Below are 20,864 nucleotides of genomic sequence, written 5' to 3' on the forward strand. Positions count from 1 at the left end.
CCTCACCTTATCACCCTCACCTTAACCCCCTTCCACCTATCGCATTTCCAACACCCCTCCCCCAAGTCCCTCCTCCCTACCTTTTATCTTAGCCTGCTTGGCACACCCTCCTCATTCCTGAAGAAGGGCTCATGCCCGAAATGTCGATTCTCCTGCTCCTTGGATGCTGCCTGACGTGCTGCACTTTTCCAGCAACACATTTTCAGCTCTGATCTCCAGCAGCTGCAGTCCTCACTTTCTCTCAGAACAGCAGTCCCAACGGTTGATAATCAAAAATCTTAGGGATATGCAGGAATACATAGAGGTTAAAATCAGATAAGCCATGATGCTACTGAATGGAGTAGTCCTTTGTGCCCGCATGACCAATTCTTGTATGGAATAATGAAATCCAAATCTTGCTGACATTATATTCTATTGTGACTATTTTGTACTTAAGACTCCCTACAGTGCAGAGAGGGATCATTCAGCACATCAAGTCTGCACAGACCCTCTGAAGAGCATCCCCTATCGCTATTTTACTTTGGCTAATCCACCTCGCTTTCACATTTCTAGACACTACAGACAATTTAGCATGACCAAAGAATGGACACAGATACTAGATTACACTGGTGAGGTCCCAGTCATTTGGTGAATGCACTGTAAAAACAGCCATATGAAGAGGACTTCAGGTTTAATCCTTCATCTTTGATAAACTAGCTGGCCTCAGTTAGGACAACGATAACAACTCAGGATCCCAGATTCGGACTAAAAGTTGACTGGAACACTAAAAATGGAATACAGCAAATTATGCACTCAAGCCAAGTAATGCCTTAGCACTGATTTCTACCCACACTTGAACAGCTAACTTGCATTGGTTATTCAGACTCAGTGCACTGCCAAGGTAGTATTATGCCAAATCTGCAGGATTACATGCCAGCACAAATCTCTAGGTTGGGAAATGGTTAGATGAAAATATGAAAAAAAAAATCATTTAACGAAAGTTAATGATGATGATCATGGTAAATATTGCTTTCTACAAGAAATGACAGCAATATTAATGGTCAAAAAGGCTAAGGCTTGTGGCCAAAGAAAATAGATTGTAAGAAGTACTCCATTTTAAGTTATAAAAACATTGGTAACTGTCAATAAAAGTGTGCAAAACTAGACGATAGATGAAAAGTGTAAATATAAGAGGCTATCATTTATTACCAAAACAGAATTGAGGAGTTTCAGATTTTTTTGCATACACATGGAAATGGCAAACCTAGAGGAACTGAATTGCCTTTTCTTATTTCCATTTCATTTTGTAGTTATAAGCAATAAGTCATTTCATGGATTACTGCTAGTTTTGAAACAGAATTATAACCCAAGTTTTTATATAAAGGAGACACCTGAATTTTATGTAAAGTTTTATCAAATTTCTAAAAGCCTTGTCTTGAAGAATTATGAAATAATTCAGTCAATAAATTTACTAGGTATTTGTTCCAGTATTGTATAATTTCAACATAAACCTCTACCTGTACAACAGCCTTACTGCCACTAACTTCCAGAACTTGTCCACTTCGAATGGATCCATCAGGTAGAGTCAAATGTACAATCTCTGCAAACCTTGGAAACTGATCACAAAATAAAATATAAAAATCAACACAAATTATATAAATTTCAAGTACTATTTTAATCCAACATGAATATCTGAAAGTTTAGTTATTTCTAGGAGTTGAAATAATTTAAGCACATACTGTACATAAACAATTATAACTTTCTGATAAAGAACGAACTTCACCTTGAATGGTTTTGCTTTGGGGGCTAACTGCATGGCCGATGTATAGATTGTAAAAGTTTAAGAAGGTGGCTCACCCTCTCAAGGGTAATTGTGATGGGGCAGTAATTTTTAGTCCTTCCAGCAACGTCTACACCAAATGAACACAAGTTAAAGTTCATACAATGCTTCTTGTTTTTGTAAGTGCCAGACATCACTAGACCTTGGCAGTTTTATGCACTCAAATTTCCACACATTTCCTGCCCCAAATATAATACTTGTGCACATGCTGATTCAAGCACATACAGTTATTTGCATTTTTATTGCTTGGCAGAAGTATAACTTCAGGTGATAAAATCTCACTTCATCTAAAATTTAGACAGTGGCAGAAAGACTATTTGAATGGGTATGGATGCTAATTAGCAGTTGTTTTATAAGCACTATTGAAAATCTGATTTCAGCACCATCTTTCTTGGCAAAACATTTTAGTTCATATTGTTAGGATTTAAACTTTCAGATATAAGTGGTATGCAGATTTACAGTTACAATTACCTTTACTTGGTCCAAGATCACCAATGGTCCATTAACACCAGACACTGTCTTGTAGGCTGTTAAAAAAATTCACAATAGAATGACAGCTTTACTCAGAAATATAGTCAAATACAATTGAATAAATCAGTAGTGTTTATTATAACAACTGCGTAGTAAGATTGCAAATAAAATTAAATGCCTTTTGTGCAAACATATGGATGTTAATTCCATTGTTATTTAATGCTGGAAAGATCATACCATTTCTCAATATATTCAGTTTCTTTGAAATCTGTTTGTTGTTGTCTAATTACTAAGGATTTCCCCTTAATAAAAGGATTTTTCTTCTGCATCAGAATGGTTACGTGGATCATTTTTATGGATCTGAATGAGAAATAAAATGCATAGAACATTTCAATTGCTGGTCAAGCACTGAAGTACCAGAATTTGATGGACTGGACACAATGGCATTACTGTTCTATGGGTGGCCAACTAAGTTACATTGAGTTGCAGGAAAAGGACATTTATGCAGGATGATTTTGATACATTACTAAAGTGGAAAATTGCCTTATTAGTATTGAACTGCAACTTTGGACAGTTCTCAGGTGAAGTAACAGCAAGGGTGGGATAGAGGCTAATACCTTGCCTTTTTTTCCTTTACATGGGAAAATATCAACTATGCAGACACAGGAGACAATTTGACTATGGTTGACATTTGTTTCTGATCAGCCTTCTCTCACATCTGTGGTGGCTGAAGTAAGAACTGCATTGTTTCGATAGGCCTCTATCACGCTTTGCTTTTTGTGCAATCCGTCAATCTCTTCACCGATATCAAAGCTGCAAGGAAATTAGAACAGACCAGCTCTACTGCAGTGCACTAAAGCTTAGCGGGGTGCATCCACTATGCAACTAATTAGGCCGCAGCCAACAGAATAAACCTGTCAATGTTCGCTTGCTGTTTCCCACACACCTGCATTTCATTCACTAATAAGCAAACATGGAGAGAAGTAAGGCAAACTGCTCAAGCATGAAAACCGTACAAGTGTTGCAATCAACTAAAGTATTCCTAGTTTCCATATAAAAGTTGCATAACAGTTAAACTAGGGAATACTCCTGAAACAGATAATCCAATCACTTACTTTGGAAGTAATTTTGCTAAATCTACTTTAAATAGTCCTAAACGGAAAACATTTGATTCTATTAATAGATCATTTTTCAAAAGCTTCAGGTTAATCATTTCAAGTGGATCTTTCATCTTTATAACAGTCTTCTTAGTCTGGCTTGGGCATTTTTTTGTGAAAAGCACCAATTTGTCACTAGAGATCTTCAGTGTAACTACTCAACAACGGACAATTAAACCCGAACAATGCTCAGTGAAGAAATAGATTAACCAGGTATTGCAGCAAATAGGAAAGAGGGACAGCAATAAACTTAGTTTAAAGTCACTGATATGCATTTCACATATCCAACATAACTCAGTTGTTTTTGGGAATTGTTACATTATTTAGTACAATAATTTATCCAACTAGCTGAGCAAATTAAACATTTAATTCAGTCAAAAGCTCCCTGTTAAGGCATCATTGACATGGAAGCTTTAATAAATATTAAAAATTTGAAATATATTCAGGGCAATGAGAAAGTGCACTGTTACTTTGGATTTAACATAAAATGTTTAATGCTTATTTAACATTTTAAAAAATTTTGCATTTCTTTGAAATTAAATACCAAGTTTTGAATCTTTCATTGTCCAACTTAATTTGGTACAAGTATTTTTCCCCAAAATCCATCAGGAAACATTTCAATTATAAATAAAAACTCTCTCCACCCCTTCCCCACTTGAGCTCAAGTACACAACCCCCTGTTTAACATGCAGCTCCCGAGCAGGTCACAAGGCCGCCTGTTCAGCTGCCAGCAGCTTTTGTGTACAAAGATGTTAATTGGTTCTAATCCCTTCATAGAAGCTGTTTTGGTAGCCTGACCCAGCACCCTGAAGGACACCTTGGTGTGAAATACTAAGGACCCATTCAAGTAGGAGTGAAAGAAAGCAGTGTGCATTCCAACACATTTGATTTAAAAGGCTGGAGGGTACAGCATCATTTTGAACTGAATAAATCTTGCAAGTTGTGGTAACACTGAAGTATGTTCTTGAGTTGTAACCTCCTAAGTGCTCAAACTGTAATTTCCTATATAATTGAGCAATATAATTTAATGTTACATAAATCAAAACATAGCATTACCAGGTCAGCTCAGTTTGTAGATGTAATAGCAAAATTAGCATGATTGGACTAGGTCAAGAATATACTTGTATACAGTTTATTGAAATGGTTCTAGCATCAAAGCTATTTTTTCTTTTGCCATTATTCTCCAATGCCACATTTTTAAAAAGCTCAAGTACATCATTTGACCAGTCCCCAGTGCAAATATAATGCCTTGTCCTCTTTCCACAGCAACCTTACTTATTAAGAGGCCCAACGAGGCTCACCAGGACTAATTATTAGTCTATCCTTGCATTACGAGGAAGTTTGGTCCGTTTGGGATTTTTAGTGTTAGCTGACTGGCTTTTGTACACGTGGCAGGTCACTAAGCAGACACCATATTTGTGTATGGATTTGTAGTAGTTATTTCACACTTGAGCTGAGATGTTAACCAAGCAGGAATACTCTAACAGTAGCATTACTCTATTGAAGCTGCACTTTATTAATGCTTGATATGAGTTTAAAAGCTTAAATATGAAAAAGTCAGCAAAATAAAGAACATTAACCACAAACCCACTTTCAGAAATGGATTTATGCTTAAAAAGCAAAGCAAGAATTGAAAGGCAGGTGGTCAAAACTAGCAGTTACACATTATGTCTACTAACAGTTTTGGCATTATAGGACTATTTACATGTTGCATTAACAAAACATCGTACAAGTGTGGCTTTCTCAAAACTGGATGCAATTTTTCAATGCTTGTAAGTGTGAAATATCTTTTGCTGATTAGTAATTAATCAAAGTGCAACTAACTGGCGCTACAAGATTCTTTTAGTGTGTTAATACAATATATGAAGGTGATATTCTGCCATTAGGACATGTTTATGAGTGAGAGTGACAAATTTATGAGCATGATATTATGTGGTGGTTAAATATGATAAAACTTCAAACACCTTGAAGTTGAAGCAAGATGGTGGCAGGGAAGGACAAAGGAAGCAAATCCTGCGCTTCTGGTGCCATTACCACATGGGATACTTTCCCGACGCGCGCAAAACATCTGTGGTCAACAATCAGAGTTTATTGAAAACAACAAATGCTGGAGATCACAGCAGGTTAGACAGCATCCATGAGAGAGAGCAAGGTAACGTTTCAAGTCTAAATACTTCAGTTTAGTCAAGCAAAGATCCACAGCAGAAATGTGCAACTCAGACACATCATCCTCAAATTAAGGGGCAATCAATGATAATAATATAAGTACAAGTCTTTCTTTAATAGACAGCAAGGATGACAGCAGTGCATTCAGCCCCTCAAGCTGATACTTACATTCAATTTCACTATGGTTGAACTGTACCTCAACGACATCAACTTTGATCCATACCCACTACGATCCATACCTAACAAAAAATCTAGCCATCTCAGGACTAAAAGCTTTATTGGTCTTAACAAGCACAGATTTTGATCCAGTTGGGTTTCTACGTAGGAGTGCAAGATTTCAATACTCTAGTAACTTTTGTATGAAGTACTTCATGATTTCCATGCTGAATAGTCTGGTTTAAAATTACATCCTGCTTTTCTAGACTTGCCCTCACAAGAACTTAAATTGTTTTACTTGTTAAATTCAAATGTTTTACCATTTTAAACACCTTGATCAGCTTATCTCAACCTTCTATACTCAAAAACACGCACGTTTATAACTATCCCATACCATATGCCCCTTAACCCTGCTGTTGCTTTATTGAATCAGTGTTACACCACGTCCAATATCAATTGCCCTCAAAGTAGCCAATTGACCTCAGAACTACAGATGGGATCGGACGAAAAAATTTTGAAAGCTGAAACACACAAAGCAAACATTTAATTAAGTGCACAATAGACAAACTGATAGCATAACTAGAGATGATTACAAGCATCGATAAAACCTATGAGAACAAGGAAAGCAGAGGTTTCAAAACTAAGGTATCAGATTTAATGTTATCTTGATAGCTTGCCAATTTCTTCGGCCCATTGTAACACTCCTAAAGACGACTCAAGTGCTTTGAAAGTGTAGCTGAACTATAATTGGAATCAGTCCAGTAACTGCCTTAAATTACTTTTTTCACCCATTTAGGAAATTTTACCACAGTAAATTGTCAAAACTATGAACCTGTCATGAGGAACAATTGTCTTCTTGTGTACTGCATCGCCTAAGTCACAAGAACTTAAAATCGGGGCATGAAATTTGTTCAATGTAACATATACCACAATAGAAAATAACAGAAGAACAGACCTTATTGGGAAAGTTACTTTTTGGAAGCTCCCTTTACTACCACTACTCTTAATATCAACTACACATTATTTTCTTAGACTCTTGCTCCTTATAGCCTTTATAGGGTGCTAAGGGATTTTTTTCATGCACTAAAGATAATTCTATTTTACATAATAAATGTATGTTGTTATAATCTGAATGAGCATGCATTATTGCCTATTGAAAATCAAAAGATTTGTAGACTTTATTTTTCTCCCAAACATCCTGACTTGGCCTGCTATATGATTTATACAAAGGCAGTTAACCTTTAGATGTTAAAGAGTCAAGATTGGAAAAACATTTTCTTACATTATAACTCCCTAAAACAAAATGCATCCAAGCACTTGTTCCAGGCAGAAAATCACATATTACAAAGAAAATAGGTAGGGCGGGATAAAATGTATAACATGGATCATATGATAATGGAACAATTCATATTCAGATCACTGATTTCATTTCCATTTTCCCATAGCTGTATATCTTACAGTGTAGTCAAAGAACAGCTAGATCCAAACTGAATGTTTTTCATGTATCCTACAATAGACAAATTCTGCACTAAGTACAGCCAACAATCTGCTCAATTATGCTAGATGACTTCAGTGAAATCCACTCTTATCCCAGTGAAATCATGTGCAAAGTAGAACTGACATAATGAGAACATACCAGATTACAATAGAGGAAAAACATGACAATCACCCAGTCTATTTATTCTATCGACAATATGTGTAACAGAACATAGGTTAAGACTCCCATAATTATCCCTTTTCAACCAAATAAAAAAAAAGGTTACATTAAAAAGCAACAGAATTCACTTCATTTCACAGAAGCATGAATAGACATTATGTTCTCCTCCCCACACTAATGGAGACTGACATTCCTAGGTCAAATTCAATTTTATTATACCTTTTAATAAGATGTCTGTGTACTGTTGTACAATTTTCTGTTGCAGAATGTCCTTGGCAACTGCTAATTTTAAAAATCATGATTAGCCACATGTGCATGATTCACAATTTGAGGGTATTCTCCTCTCCCTTCCCACCACCCGCCCTCAATTTACTTTATCCTTGATATCTAACTTTTACCTAATGGGGTCATTGCCATAGATACAATTCAATATCTCACCCAGCCATTATTTCAGTGAATTCAGACTACCTTGATGGGATGACGTGCGAGATTGGCATGGGGGAGAAATTATACGCAGAAGAATTTCTTTAACATCTATATATTTCCATTTGCAGTCATGGAACTGCAATGAAAGAACCTTTGCAGAAATCTTTAACACCTCGTGTTTCCCCCAGTAAGGAAATCAATTCAGCATGATGAGGATATCAAGCTTAGGTGTACTTGTCCTATAAGGTTCAGTTAATTTGAATTATTCAAATGCAGTAACAAAAAATACTTGTCATAATATTAGTTGCAGCCATATCAGTTAATGCTGTTCAAACAAAATATCTAAGAAATACATTAGGTGGCATAATTTATTTCATAGGGACATCAAATTGAGGCATGAAGGAGATAGTACTAGAGCGTGAGCAGTTCCTTTTAAAGCAATTCTGGTCTCCTTCCCATTGGGAGGATGTTGTGAAACTTGAAAGAGCTCAGAAAAGATTTACAAGGATGTTGCCAGGACTGGAGGGTTTGAGCTGTAGAGAGAAGTTGAATAGGATGGGGCTGTTTTCCCTGGAGCATCGGAGGTCGAGGGGTGACCTTACAGAGGTTTATAAAATTATGAGGGGCATGGATAGGATAAATAGACAAAGTCTCTTCCCTGGGGTGGGGGAGTCCAGAATTAGAGGGCACAGGCTCAGGGTGAGAGGGGAAAGATGTAAGGGACGTAAGGAGCAACGTTTCACGCAGAGAGTGCCGAGTGTATGGAATGAGCTGCCAGAGGAAGTAGAGGCGGCTGGTACAATAACACAGTCATTTAGCCAGAGATATACAGCACAGAACCAGACCCTTCAGTCCAACTCATCCATGCCGACCAGATATTCCAACCCAATCTAGTCTCAACTGCCAGCACCTGGCCCATATCCCTCCAAATCCTTCCTATTCATATACCCATCCAAATGCCTTTTAAGTGTTGCAATTGTACTAGCTTTCACCAATTCCTCTGGCAGTCCATTCCACACATGCATCACCCTCTGCGTGAAAAGGATGCCCCTGAGGGTCCCTTCTATATCTTTCCCCTCTCACCCTAAACCTATGCCCTCTATTTCTGGACTCCCATACCCCAGGGAAAAGACTGTCTATTTACCCTATCCATGCCCCTCATGATTTTATAGACCTCTATGAAAGTCACCCCTCAGCCTCCGATATTCCAGGGGCAACAGCCCAGGCCTATTAGGACGGCATGGTGGCTCAGTGGTTAGCACTGCTGACTCGCAGCACCAGAGACCCTGGTTCGATTCCAGCCTTGGGAGACTGTCTGCGTGGAGTTTACACATTCTCATGTCTGTATGGGTTTCTTCGGGGTGCTCCGTTTCCTTCCACAGTCCAAAGATGTGCAGACCAGGTGAATTGGCCATTCTGAATTGCCCATAGTATTAAGTGCATTAGTCAGAGGGAAATGGGTCTGGATGGGTTACTCTTCAGAAGGTCGGTGTGGACTTCTTGGGCCAGAGGGCCTGTTTCCACACTGAATAGATTCGATTAGATTCCCTACAATCTCTCCCTATAGCTCAAATCCTCCAACCCTGGCAACATCCTTGTAAATCACTTCTGTATCCTTTCAAGTTTCACAATCTCCTTCCAATAGGAAGGAGAACAGAATTGCACGCAATATTCCAACAGTGGTCCAACCAATGTTATGAACAGCTGCAACATGACTTCCCAACTCCTGTACTCAATACTCTGACCAATAAAGGAAAGCACACCAAACACCTTCTTGACTATCTTATCTACCTGTGACTATACTTTCAAGGAGTAATGAACCTGCACTCCAAGGTCTTTGTTCAGCAACATTCCCTAGGACCTTACCATTAATTGTATAAATCCTGCTAAGATTTGCTTTCCCAAAATGCACCACCTCACAGTTATCTAAATTAAACTCCATCTGCCACTTCTCAGCCCATTAGCCCACCTGATCAAGATCCTACAGTAATAAGATCTTCTTCACTGTCCACTCTACCTCCAATTTTGGTGTCATCTGCAAACTTACGAACTATACCTCTTATACTCACATCCAAATCATTCATGTAAATGAAAAGTAGTGGACCCAGCACAGATCCTTGTGACCTCCACTAGTGACAGACCTCCAACCTGAAAAACCCCCTCCCACCACCCTCGGTCTTCTACCTTTGAGCCAGTTGTGTATCCAAATGGTTAGTTCTCCCTGTATTCCATGCGATGTAACCTTGCTAACCAGTCTGCCATGGGGAACCTTGTCAAACATCTTACTGAAGTCCATATACATCATCAGACCTCTTTGTTACTTCTTCGAAAAATTCAATCAAGTTTGAGAGACATGATTTCCCACGCATAAAGCCATGTTGACTATCCCCATCAGTCCTTGCCTTTCCAAATACACATATATCCTGTCCCTCAGGATTCCCTCCAACAACTTGCCCATCACTGACATCAGGCTCACTGGTCTATAGTTTGCTGGCTTGTCCTTACCATCTTTCTTAAATAGTGGTACCATGTTAGCCAACCTCCATCTTCCAGCACCTCGCCTGTGACTATTGATGATACAAATATCTCAGCACGAGGCCCAACAAATCACTTTTCTAGCTTCCCAAAGTTCTAGGATACACCTGATCAGGTCCTGGTGATTTATCCACCTTTATGCGTTTCAAGACATCCAGCACTTCCTCCTCTGTAACATGGACATTTTTTTCAAAATGTGACCATCTATTTCCCTACATTCTGTATCTTCCATGTCTTTTGCCACAGTAAGCAACGATGCAAAATACTCGTTTAGTATCTCCCCCATCTCCTGCAGCGCCACACAAAAGTCACCTTGCTGATTTTTGAGGGGTCCTCTCTCCCTAATTACCCTTTTGTCCTTAATGTATTTGTAAAAACCCTTTGGATTCTCCTTAATTCTATTTGCCGAAGCTATCACGTGTCCCCTTTTTGCCCTTCTGATTTCCCTCTTAAGTATAGTCTTACTGCCTTTATATTCTAAGATTCATTTGATCTATCCTGTCTGTACCTGACATATGCTACCTTTTTCTTAACCAAACCCTCAATTTCTTTCATCATCTAGCATTCTCTATAACTTCCAGCCTTCCCTTTCACCCTAACAGGAATATACTGTCTCTGCACTCATGTCATTTCTGAAGGCTTCCCATTTTCCAGCCATCCCTTTACCTGTGAGCATCTGCCCAATCAGCTTTTGCAAGTTCTTGCCTAATACTGTCAAAATTGGCCTTTCTCCAAATGAGAACTTCAACTTTTAGATCTAGACTTTTTCCATTATGATTATAAAACTAATAGAGTTACAGTCGCTGGCCCCAAAGTGCGCCCCACTGACACCTCAGTCAACTGCCCTTTCTTTAGATTAGATTACTTAGTGTGGAAACAGGCCCTTCGGCCCAACAAGTCCACACTGACCCACTGAAGCGCAACCCACCCAGACCTATCCAATCAGCTTTTGCAAGTTCTTGCCTAATACTGTCAAAATTGGCCTTTCTCCAAATGAGAACATCAACTTTTAGATCTAGACTTTTTCCATTATGATTTTAAAACTAATAGAGTTACAGTCGCTGGCCCCAAAGTGCGCCCCCACTGACACCTCAGTCAACTGCCCTTTCTTTAGATTAGATTACTTAGTGTGGAAACAGGCCCTTCGGCCCAACAAGTCCACACTGACCCACTGAAGCGCAACCCACCCAGACCTATTCCCCTACATTTACCCCTTCACCTAACACTACAGGCAATTTAGCATAGCCAATTCACCTAACATGCACATTTTTGTGACTGTGGGAGGAAACTGGATCACCCGGAGGAAACCCACGTAGACACGGGGAGAATGTGCAAACTCCACAGACAGTCACCAGAGGCTGGAATTGAACCCAGGTCTCTGGCGCTGTGGGGCAGCAGTGCTAACCACTGAGCCATCTTAAAAGGCATCTTGATGGGGATATGGACGGATTGAGGGACATGGGCCAAATGTTGGAAAATTAGACTAGATTAGGATATCAGGTCAGTATGGGCAAGTTGGATCAAAGGGTCTGTTCCCGTGCTGTACATCTATGACTGACTCAACCGTCTTGTCTCAGTTCATAGAGCTCTACAGCATGGAAACAGATCCTTCGGTCCAACTCGTCCATGCTGACCAGATATCCCAACCCAATCTCGTTCCGCCTGCCAGCACCCAGCCCATATCCCTCCAAACCCTTCCCATTCATATACCTATCCAGATGCCTTTTAAATGTTGCAATTGTACTAGCCTCCACCACTTCCTCTGGCAGCCCATTCCACACACGCCACACCCTCTGCATGAAAAAGTTGCCCCTTAGGTCTCTTTTATATCTTTCCCCTCGCAACCTAAACAATGCCCTCTAGTTCTGGACTCCCCCAACCTAGGGATAAGATTTTGTCTGTTTATCCTATCCATGCCCCTCATGATTTTATAAACCTCTATAAGGTCACCCCACAACATCTAGCTCTCCCAGGGAGGAAAAGTAGTAGATTCAGACCCTTTATGATTTGAAGGTATACAAGTCAAAAGCGAACCCTTAAGTTCACTATTAAGGAATGTTGCACTATCAGCCATTCTACTTTTCACATTAAGTGCTAAAACAAACTGAAGCCTTTGCACTTCAAGAATGAGTGCTAATTAAATGCATTATTCCTTTCCAGCATATGCATTCTGTACACATGCAGAAAGCATTTATTCATCCATTACAACTCAATTGTTACAAATAATGAGCAGCTTGCCATGGTCAACAAATTGTTTTGATGCTACACTCAAAGCAAGGGAAGACTTTATTAGAATACAAAAGGAAAACAATCCTTTTTGGGAGTAAACTGTTCTATGTGATTTTAAAAAGGATTAATACATGATTCTGATAAGCACTGCCCTCTGTGATGGTGTCACGAGGACTTGGTTTGGGAAAAAGAGAAGTAGGAACTCGTGGTTGACAGACTAAAGGCTTGATCCTTCCAACAGCCATTATAACAGTGAAAAGTCTATTCTTATAAGTAGCAGAGAAGCAATAACCTATATTTTAGATTAGATTACATTACAGTGTGGAAACAGGCCCTTCGGCCCAACAAGTCCACACCAACCCGCCGAAGCGCAACCCACCCATGCCCCTACATTTACCCCTTACCTAACACTACGGGCAATTTAGCATGGCCAATTCACCTGACCTGCACATCTTTGGACTGTGGGAGGAAACCGGAGCACCCGGAGGAAACCCACGCAGACACGGGGAGAACGTGCAAACTCCACACAGTCAGTCGCCTGAGGCGGGAATTGAACCCGGGTCTCTGGCGCTGTGAGGCAGCAGTGCTAACCACTGTGCCACCGTGCCACCCATATTTGAAGCACACTATATGATCTCATCATCTTTAGACCAGAAGTTGGCGAGCCTTTCACACGAGACAATTAAGCCGCTAAAGGGCCTGTACTCAAGACGATACAGACAGAAGCACAAACACAGCGGGATTTGTGTAACATTGAATCCATATTCCTTTGCTATTAAAACATGTCATTCAGATGACTTAATTAAAAGACAGACCTCCATTCTTAAAATTACATTTCTCATATCTTCACACCTCTTCAACCAGAGATTCAGGGGTTAGAGGTCAGTATTGTATCTAAGGAGGTGGTGGTGGGGAAGCTGAAAGGTGTGCCGATAAATAAAATCACCTGGACCAGATGGACTACACCCCAGAATTCTGAAGGAGCTAACAGAGGAGATTGCACAGGCATTGTGGAGTCAGGAAGGGTCCCAGAGAAGTGGAAAATGTCTAAACCCCAGTTTAAGAAAGGGAGGCAGAAGACAGAAGCTAAAGGCTAGTTAGCCTGACCAGAGTTATTGGTGAGATTTTAGAACCCATTATGAAGGATAAGATTGCAGAGTAATAGGGGCTTGGTCTGATGGATCAACTCTCAGTTTACACACTGCTTGGATTATTTTTGGCTTTACTTTTATACTATTAAGGTCTGGCCTACTTCGACAGCAGTTTCTGGTCTATGGTAACCCCAGAATATTGACAATGGCATTATCATTGCTGAATTTGACACTAAACGTCAAAGAGGTTAGATTCTCATGTTGGATCTGGATTCTCCTGGCAGTTGTGCATATGAAGGTTTGGGCACTCATCAGCCCAACCAGAGATACCGTTAAGTCTTGCTATACATGAACATGGGTTGCTTCCAGAATTCTTTAGATATGAATAGTGCTAAAATACTGTTCACTGATAATTACCCCTTTGACAAACAAGGCCATTGATGAACCAGATGATTGAGCATAGCACTCTTCCTTGAGGAACTCCTGCAGTGATGCCCTAGGACTGGAATGATTGACCATCTTTTGTGTTGGTTACAACTCCAACCAGCTAAGATTTTGGATATGTTTGCTCGCTGAGCTGGAAGGTTTGTTTTCAGATGTTTTGTCACCATACTAGGTAACATCAGTGAACCTCAGTGAGCAAGCTTACATCCAGAATCTCAACCTGAGCTACAAAGCTTCTCAAAGTTGGCTAAGATTATTCCCTAACTGCCTAATACCCTAATTTGCTAAGGTTCCTTGATGCCATAATCAGTCCCACTAAACATGACCCTGTAACTAATAAAATTGAACTGGCTTTTAAAGAGAAGGAAAATCTTCCGAGAGGAAGGAAAATAAGCCTTGGACTACAGGCTCGAATCCCATAACTGGTGATACTTAAATTCAATTAACGTAACTGGAACATAAAGTTAGGCTCATTAATGACAACCACAAAAGTATCATGTCATAAAAACTCATCTTGTTCACTAATATCCTTCAGGGAAAGAAGTCTGATAACCTTAATCATTTTGGCTTATACACAACTGTAGAACCACAGCAATGCTGTTGACTCTTAGCTACCTTCAAATTTATTCACTTGGTAGGGCCATTTACGTAAACTTATGGATGGGCAACAAATACTGGCCCTCACAGAAAAAATCCTCTTCCTATGAAAGTGGAAGATTAGCCAACTATGCGAAAGTGAGTACTGCAGATGCTGGAGATTAAGTCAAGAGTGTGGTGCTGGAAAAGCATAGAAGGTCAGGCAGCATCCGAGGAGCAGGAAAACCAACATTTCGGGCAAAAGCCCTTCATCAAGACACAGGCAGGAAAATGGATTTGTGAATGTCAGATAAGCCATCAAGTCAGAGAATCAGAGTCATGACATAATTGCATGGAATGGCAGAGCAGGCTTGAGGGAGTGAACAGCCGACTCCTGTTCCTCTTTCTCATGGTTTCAAGGTCATCAAGGATCACTTACTCAGCAATGGGTACTCTGAACTGACTGGCCCCTAGGAAACCAAAGTCTCAGATTCAGACTTTTCATGACTCAGTTAACGCAGACATACAAACTGAATTCTAGAAGTGAAACAAGAATGATTAGATTAGATTACTTAGTGTGGAAACAGGCCCCGTGCAAACTCCACACAGTCAGTCGCCTGAGTCGGGAATTGAATCCGGGTCTCTAGCGCTGTGAGGCAGCAGTGCTAACCACTGTGCCACCATGCCGCCCACAAAGAATACCTTCCCTTGGCATCTAATTGCCACTTTGTCCAAGTCTGGCACCAAGGAAACCCAGGAGAAAAGTGAGGACTGCAGATGCAGGAGTACCAGAGTTGAAAAATGTGGTGCTGGAAAAACACAACAGGCCAGGCAGCATCCGAGGAACAGGAGAATCGACGTTTCGGGCATAAGCCCTTCTTCAGCAATGAGGCTGGTGTGCCAAGCGGGCTGAGATAAAAGGTAGGGGGAAGGGGCGCTGGGAATACGATAGGTGGAAGGTGGTGAGGACGAGGGTGATAGGCTGGAGAGGGAGTGGGGGCGGAGAGGTCAGGGCGATGAATGCAGGTCAAGAGGGTGGTGCTGAATCCGAGGGTTTTTTTTGGGAGTACAAAGGAATGCAGAAGTCAAAATAAATTAGCTATATTATTCAATGGCAAGAGAGAGATTGAATACTCCTTTTATTTGATGCACATAGCTCCAACAAAATTCAAGCAGCTTAACACCATCCAGAAGAAAGCGGGCACCCTATCCGTTATAGAGTCAGATGTACAGCACAGAAACAGACCCTTCGGTCCAGCCCGTCGATGCTGACCAGTTATCCCAATCCAGTCTAGTCCCACCTGCCAGCACCCAGCCCACATCCCTCCAAACCCTTCCTATTCATATACCCATCCAAATGCCTTTTAAACGTTGCAATTGTACCAGCCTCCAACACTTCCTCTGGCAGCTCATTCCATACACATACCACCTCTACATGAAAAGGTTGCCCCTTAGGTCCCTTATATCTTTCCCCTCTCACCCTAAACCTATGCCCTCTAGTTCTGGACTTCCCCAACCCAGGGAAAAGACTTTGTCTATTTATCCTATCCATGCCCCTCAATTTTGTAAACCTCTATAACGTCTCTCCTCAGCCTCTGACATTCCAGGGAAAACAGCCCCAGCCTGTTCGGCCTCTCCCTCTAGTTCAAATCTTCCAACCGTGGCAACATCTTTTTAAATCTTTTCTGAACCCTTTCAAGTTTCACAACATCTTTCCGATAGGAAGGAGACCAAAACTGCACACAGTATTCCAACAGTGGTCTAACCAATGTCCTGTACAGCCACAACATGACTTCTCAACTCCTGTACTCAATACGCTGACCAATAAAGAAAAGCATACCAAATGCCACCTCCACTATCCTATTGATCCGTGACTCCACTTTCAAGGAGCTATGAACCTACACTCCAAGGTCTCTGTTCAGCAACACTCCCCCGGACCTTACCATTAAGTCCTGCTAAGATTTGCTCTCCCAAAATGCAGCACCTCACATTTAACTGCTCCATTAAACTCCATCTGCCACTTCTCAGCCCATTGGCCCATCTGATCAAGATCCCTCTGTAATCAGAGGTAACCTTCTTCGCTGTCCACCACACCTCCAATATTGGTGTCATCTGCAAATTTACTAACTATCTCTTATGCTCACATCCAAATCATTTATATAAATGACAAAACGTAGTGGACCCAGCACCAATCCTTGTGGTACTCCACTGGTCACAGGTCTCCAGTCTGAAAAACAACCCTCCACCACCACCCTCTGTCTTCTACCTTTGAGCCAGTTCTGTATCCAAATGGGTAGTTCTCCCTGTCTTCCAAGAGATCTAACCTTGCTCACCAGTCTCCAACAGGGAACCTTGTCGAATGCCTCACTGAAGTCCATATAGATCACAACTACCGTGCTGCCCTCATCAACCCTCTTCGTTACTTTAAATATTCCGTCCCTTCACCACCAGTATGAGATCACAAAAGTATATAAAAGCACAAGTCAGAGCACAATTGATTATAGACCAATTGAGCCTGCTCTGCCATAAGTATATTCAATAATTGAGTGTCCACAGCTTTTTGGGGTAGAAAATGCTAAAGATTCACAACCCTTAGAGTGAAAATATTTCTCCTATCACTCCTAAACAATCATATTGTTTCTTTGGCTGGAAAGTCTAAAATGGGAAACATTCTCTGTCTACCCAGTCAATTCATCCTTCAGAATCTTGTATAGCTCATGACATCATCTTCCATTCTAAGATCCAGACAACAGACCCAATTTATTCTGCCTCATTATTGGACAATACAGTCACGGATACCAATTTAGTAAACATTGGCTGTATTGCCTCCAATGCAATAATATTCTCTCTCAACCTAAGAGAGGAAATTTGTACACAGTAATCTTGTTATGGACTCTCCAAAATCCATGCAATTGTGGCAAGGCTTCTCTGCTCTCTGTACATAAAGCCTAACATGTCATTTGCTGTCCCAATTACTTACTGTACCTACATGCAAAGGAAAAATTCCTTGTATAAACATAAGATTTACCATTTGAATATTTAAAATGAATATTTTTAAAGATAGAAGAACAATAGTGAGCTTTACTTGTACAATTTCCCACACCTAAATCTCACCTACATACATGTTTTATTTTGTAAGTTTTTTCCAACTTCCAATCTACAACAGTATGCTGGATGATACTCTGAAATGAAAGAGGACTGAACAAAGAATGGAGACTACAAAGAACTGAAGGAGAGATAAAAAATATATTCATTACAGAATAAAAACCACAAAGTCATTTAGAGGTTTAGAAATTGATAATGTTTACAGTTTAGGTTCTTCCCGAGGAGTTGCTACATCAAAACCTAAATGTTACACAATAAAGGTGTACACAGCAATCTCTACATTGAAGTCGTGACAATAGAGTCAAAACCGGATGAGGAAGCAAGCATAAAGCACATGAAAGTGCCAAGTACATATATTAGAAGAATGTAATGAAACTAAAAATACTATGAATGTTGGAAAGCTGAAACAAAGAATGCTGGACAAATTCAGGGGGACAGGCAACAAATCTGTGGTCAGAGAAACCTTTAGTCAAGTATGACTTTTAGAGAACTCAAAATGTTAACCATTTTTCTCTCTAATGTTCAGAGTTCAACTACAAAAATTCTCAACATGTTCATGAAGTCTAATAGTTTCCAGATTTTCATCCAACTCTTGACTTGCATTTATGTAGCAGCTATAACAAACATTCCAAGCCGAGTCAGAGAGCTGTACAGCACAGAAACAATCTTCAGTCCAACCCATCCATACTGAACAGATATCCTAAATTAATCTAGTCCCATATGCCTCTAAACCCTTCCTATTCATGTACCCATCCAGAAGCCTTTTAAATGTTGTGACTGTACTAACCCCCACCACCTTCTGTGGCAGCCCCACATACCCCATTGCATGAAAAGGTTGCCCCACGGTTTCCTTTTATATCTTTTCCTCCTCAACTTAAACCTATGCCCTCTAGCTTTGGACTCCCCTACCCTGGGGAAAGGACATTGGCTCTTCACCCAATGCCCCTCATGATTTTACAAAATTTGATAAGGTCACCACTCAGCCTCCAACGCTCCAGGGAAAACAACCCCAGCCTTTTCAGTCTCTCCCTATAGCTCAAACCCTCCAACCCTGGCAACATCCTTGTAAATCTTTTCTGAACCCTTTCAAGTTTCACAACATTCTTTCTATAGCAGGCAGACCAGAACTACACAATATTCCAAAAAATGGCCTAACCAATATTCTGTACAGCCTCAATATGACATCTCAACTCCAATAAAGGCAAGCGGACCAAACATCTTCACTATTCTGGCTACCTACAACTCCACTTAAAGAATTATGAACCTGCACTCCAAGGTCTCTGTTCAGCAACACTCCACGGGATCTTACCATTAAGTCCTACCTGGATTTGCGTTTCCAAAACGCTGCACCTAACATTTAGCTAAATTAAAGTCAATCTGCACTGATCCTTGTGACACAGCTGGTCACAGGCCTCCAGTCTGAAAAGTAACCTTCCACCACCTTGTCTCCTACCTTCAAGCCAGTTCTGTATCCAAATGGCTAGTTCTCCCTGTATTCCAAGTGATCCAACCTTGCTAACCAGTTTGCCATGTGGAACGCTGTCAAATGCCTTCGGAAGTCCACACAGGTCACATCCACCAATCTTTGTTACTTCTTAAAAAAAAACTCAATCAAATTAGAGACACACTATTTCCCATACACAAAGCCATGTTGACTACCCTGAATCAATCCTTGCTTTTCCAAATACATGTAAATTTCTGTCCCTCCGGATCCTCTCTAACAACTTGCCTGCCACTGATGTCAGGCTCCCTGGTTTGTCGTTCTCTGGTTTTTCCTTACCACCTTTCTTCAATAGTGACACCACGTTAGCCAACCTCCAGTCTTTCAGCACCTCACCTGTGGCTATCAATGATACAAATACCTCAGCAAGAAGCCCAGCAATCACTTCCCTAGCTTCCCACAAAGTTCTAGGGTACGTGATCAGGCCTGGGATTTATCCATCTTTATTTGTTTTAAGATGTTCAGCACCTCCTCATCTGTAATATGGTCATTTTTCAAGACTTTTTTTGTGAAGAGGAAATAAAAAGGACATCAGAGAAGTCAAGATTAACATAATGAGTTGTGCAAACAAAGAGCAACTAGAATAGCTACTAAATAGGCAGCAGCAGGTACAACAGCAGTCCTGAAAGAAAAACAGTAAAGCAAGCCACCGATTTGTAAAAATAGGAGCTCAGAATCCAAGGGGATAAACAAGAAAATCTAAGAGTTAGAGCTTAGATGCGAAGTAGTGCCCTAGCTGTATTAATAGGCGAAATAATAATTGCCAGGAAAAGTCTTTTGCAAGTAGAATGGCACTGAAAAACTTGTACTTTCAAACCTGAGAATGAATAGAGTGCCAAGTGGTAGTGTGGCTTATCTATGTTAGATCAAGCAGTACAACTCAACTCTTGCTAAAAACTTATTCTGCTGAAGTGTTCATCTAACTCTAAATAGAGTTGCACAATACTTACAAGTTGGTGTAGCTCTTAACACCACCGTTTCTTAAACAGGCTATACAGACAGCATTATTTTCCTGAATATTAAGTAAAATTAGGAAAAAGAGGAAGTAGAGGATCCTGCATCTTTTATTGCTCAGTTCCTCTTGGAACACTTTAGCAAAGACAATTGTGAATTGTTTCACAAATGACAATACAATGCCAATTTATTGTCACGTGTAGGTTTACAAAAAGTACACGGTGCCTAAATTAATTACAGAAGTAAAAGATAAGTGTGAAAATTAAGACAGTTCATCTTAGAGCAATTTCAGTTTGGTGAAAGTCGATTAAAATGAAGAAGATATATGCACCGAAAACAAAACTTCGGTTTGAGTGATACCAGAGAGCTAATAACATGGATCACAAGTTCTACTGCAGGTGCAATCAGTACAACTCTATATTGTTCAACAAAAGTCATCCTGTTAAACAAGTTAGATTTGATCTTCAATTTTCATTTCCTCCCCACAAACCATACAATCCATTACTGAATGCTATTAGTAGTTGCAATCAGAACACCAGACTCATTCAAGAAAAAGATACTGTAATCAGAGATTGAG

At 40.3% G+C, this 20,864-nt stretch overlaps 1 protein-coding gene across 1 annotated transcript in view; it reads right to left on the reverse strand.

Annotated features, from left to right (window-relative positions):
• atp6v1ba (ATPase, H+ transporting, lysosomal, V1 subunit B, member a) overlaps nucleotides 1-20,864 on the reverse strand; it is a 77,528-nt gene that overhangs the window by 53,036 nt on the left and 3,628 nt on the right. Inside the window, exons 2-3 of the mRNA XM_043712835.1 lie at nucleotides 2,291-2,346; nucleotides 1,497-1,595 (exon numbers count right to left, since the gene is read on the reverse strand). Of these exons, the coding sequence (XP_043568770.1) occupies nucleotides 1,497-1,595; nucleotides 2,291-2,346 (155 nt within the window). The remainder of the gene's footprint in view (nucleotides 1-1,496; nucleotides 1,596-2,290; nucleotides 2,347-20,864) is intronic.

The sequence above is a fragment of the Chiloscyllium plagiosum genome, chromosome 22, assembly GCF_004010195.1.
Source record: "Chiloscyllium plagiosum isolate BGI_BamShark_2017 chromosome 22, ASM401019v2, whole genome shotgun sequence".
Lineage (NCBI taxonomy): Eukaryota > Metazoa > Chordata > Chondrichthyes > Orectolobiformes > Hemiscylliidae > Chiloscyllium > Chiloscyllium plagiosum.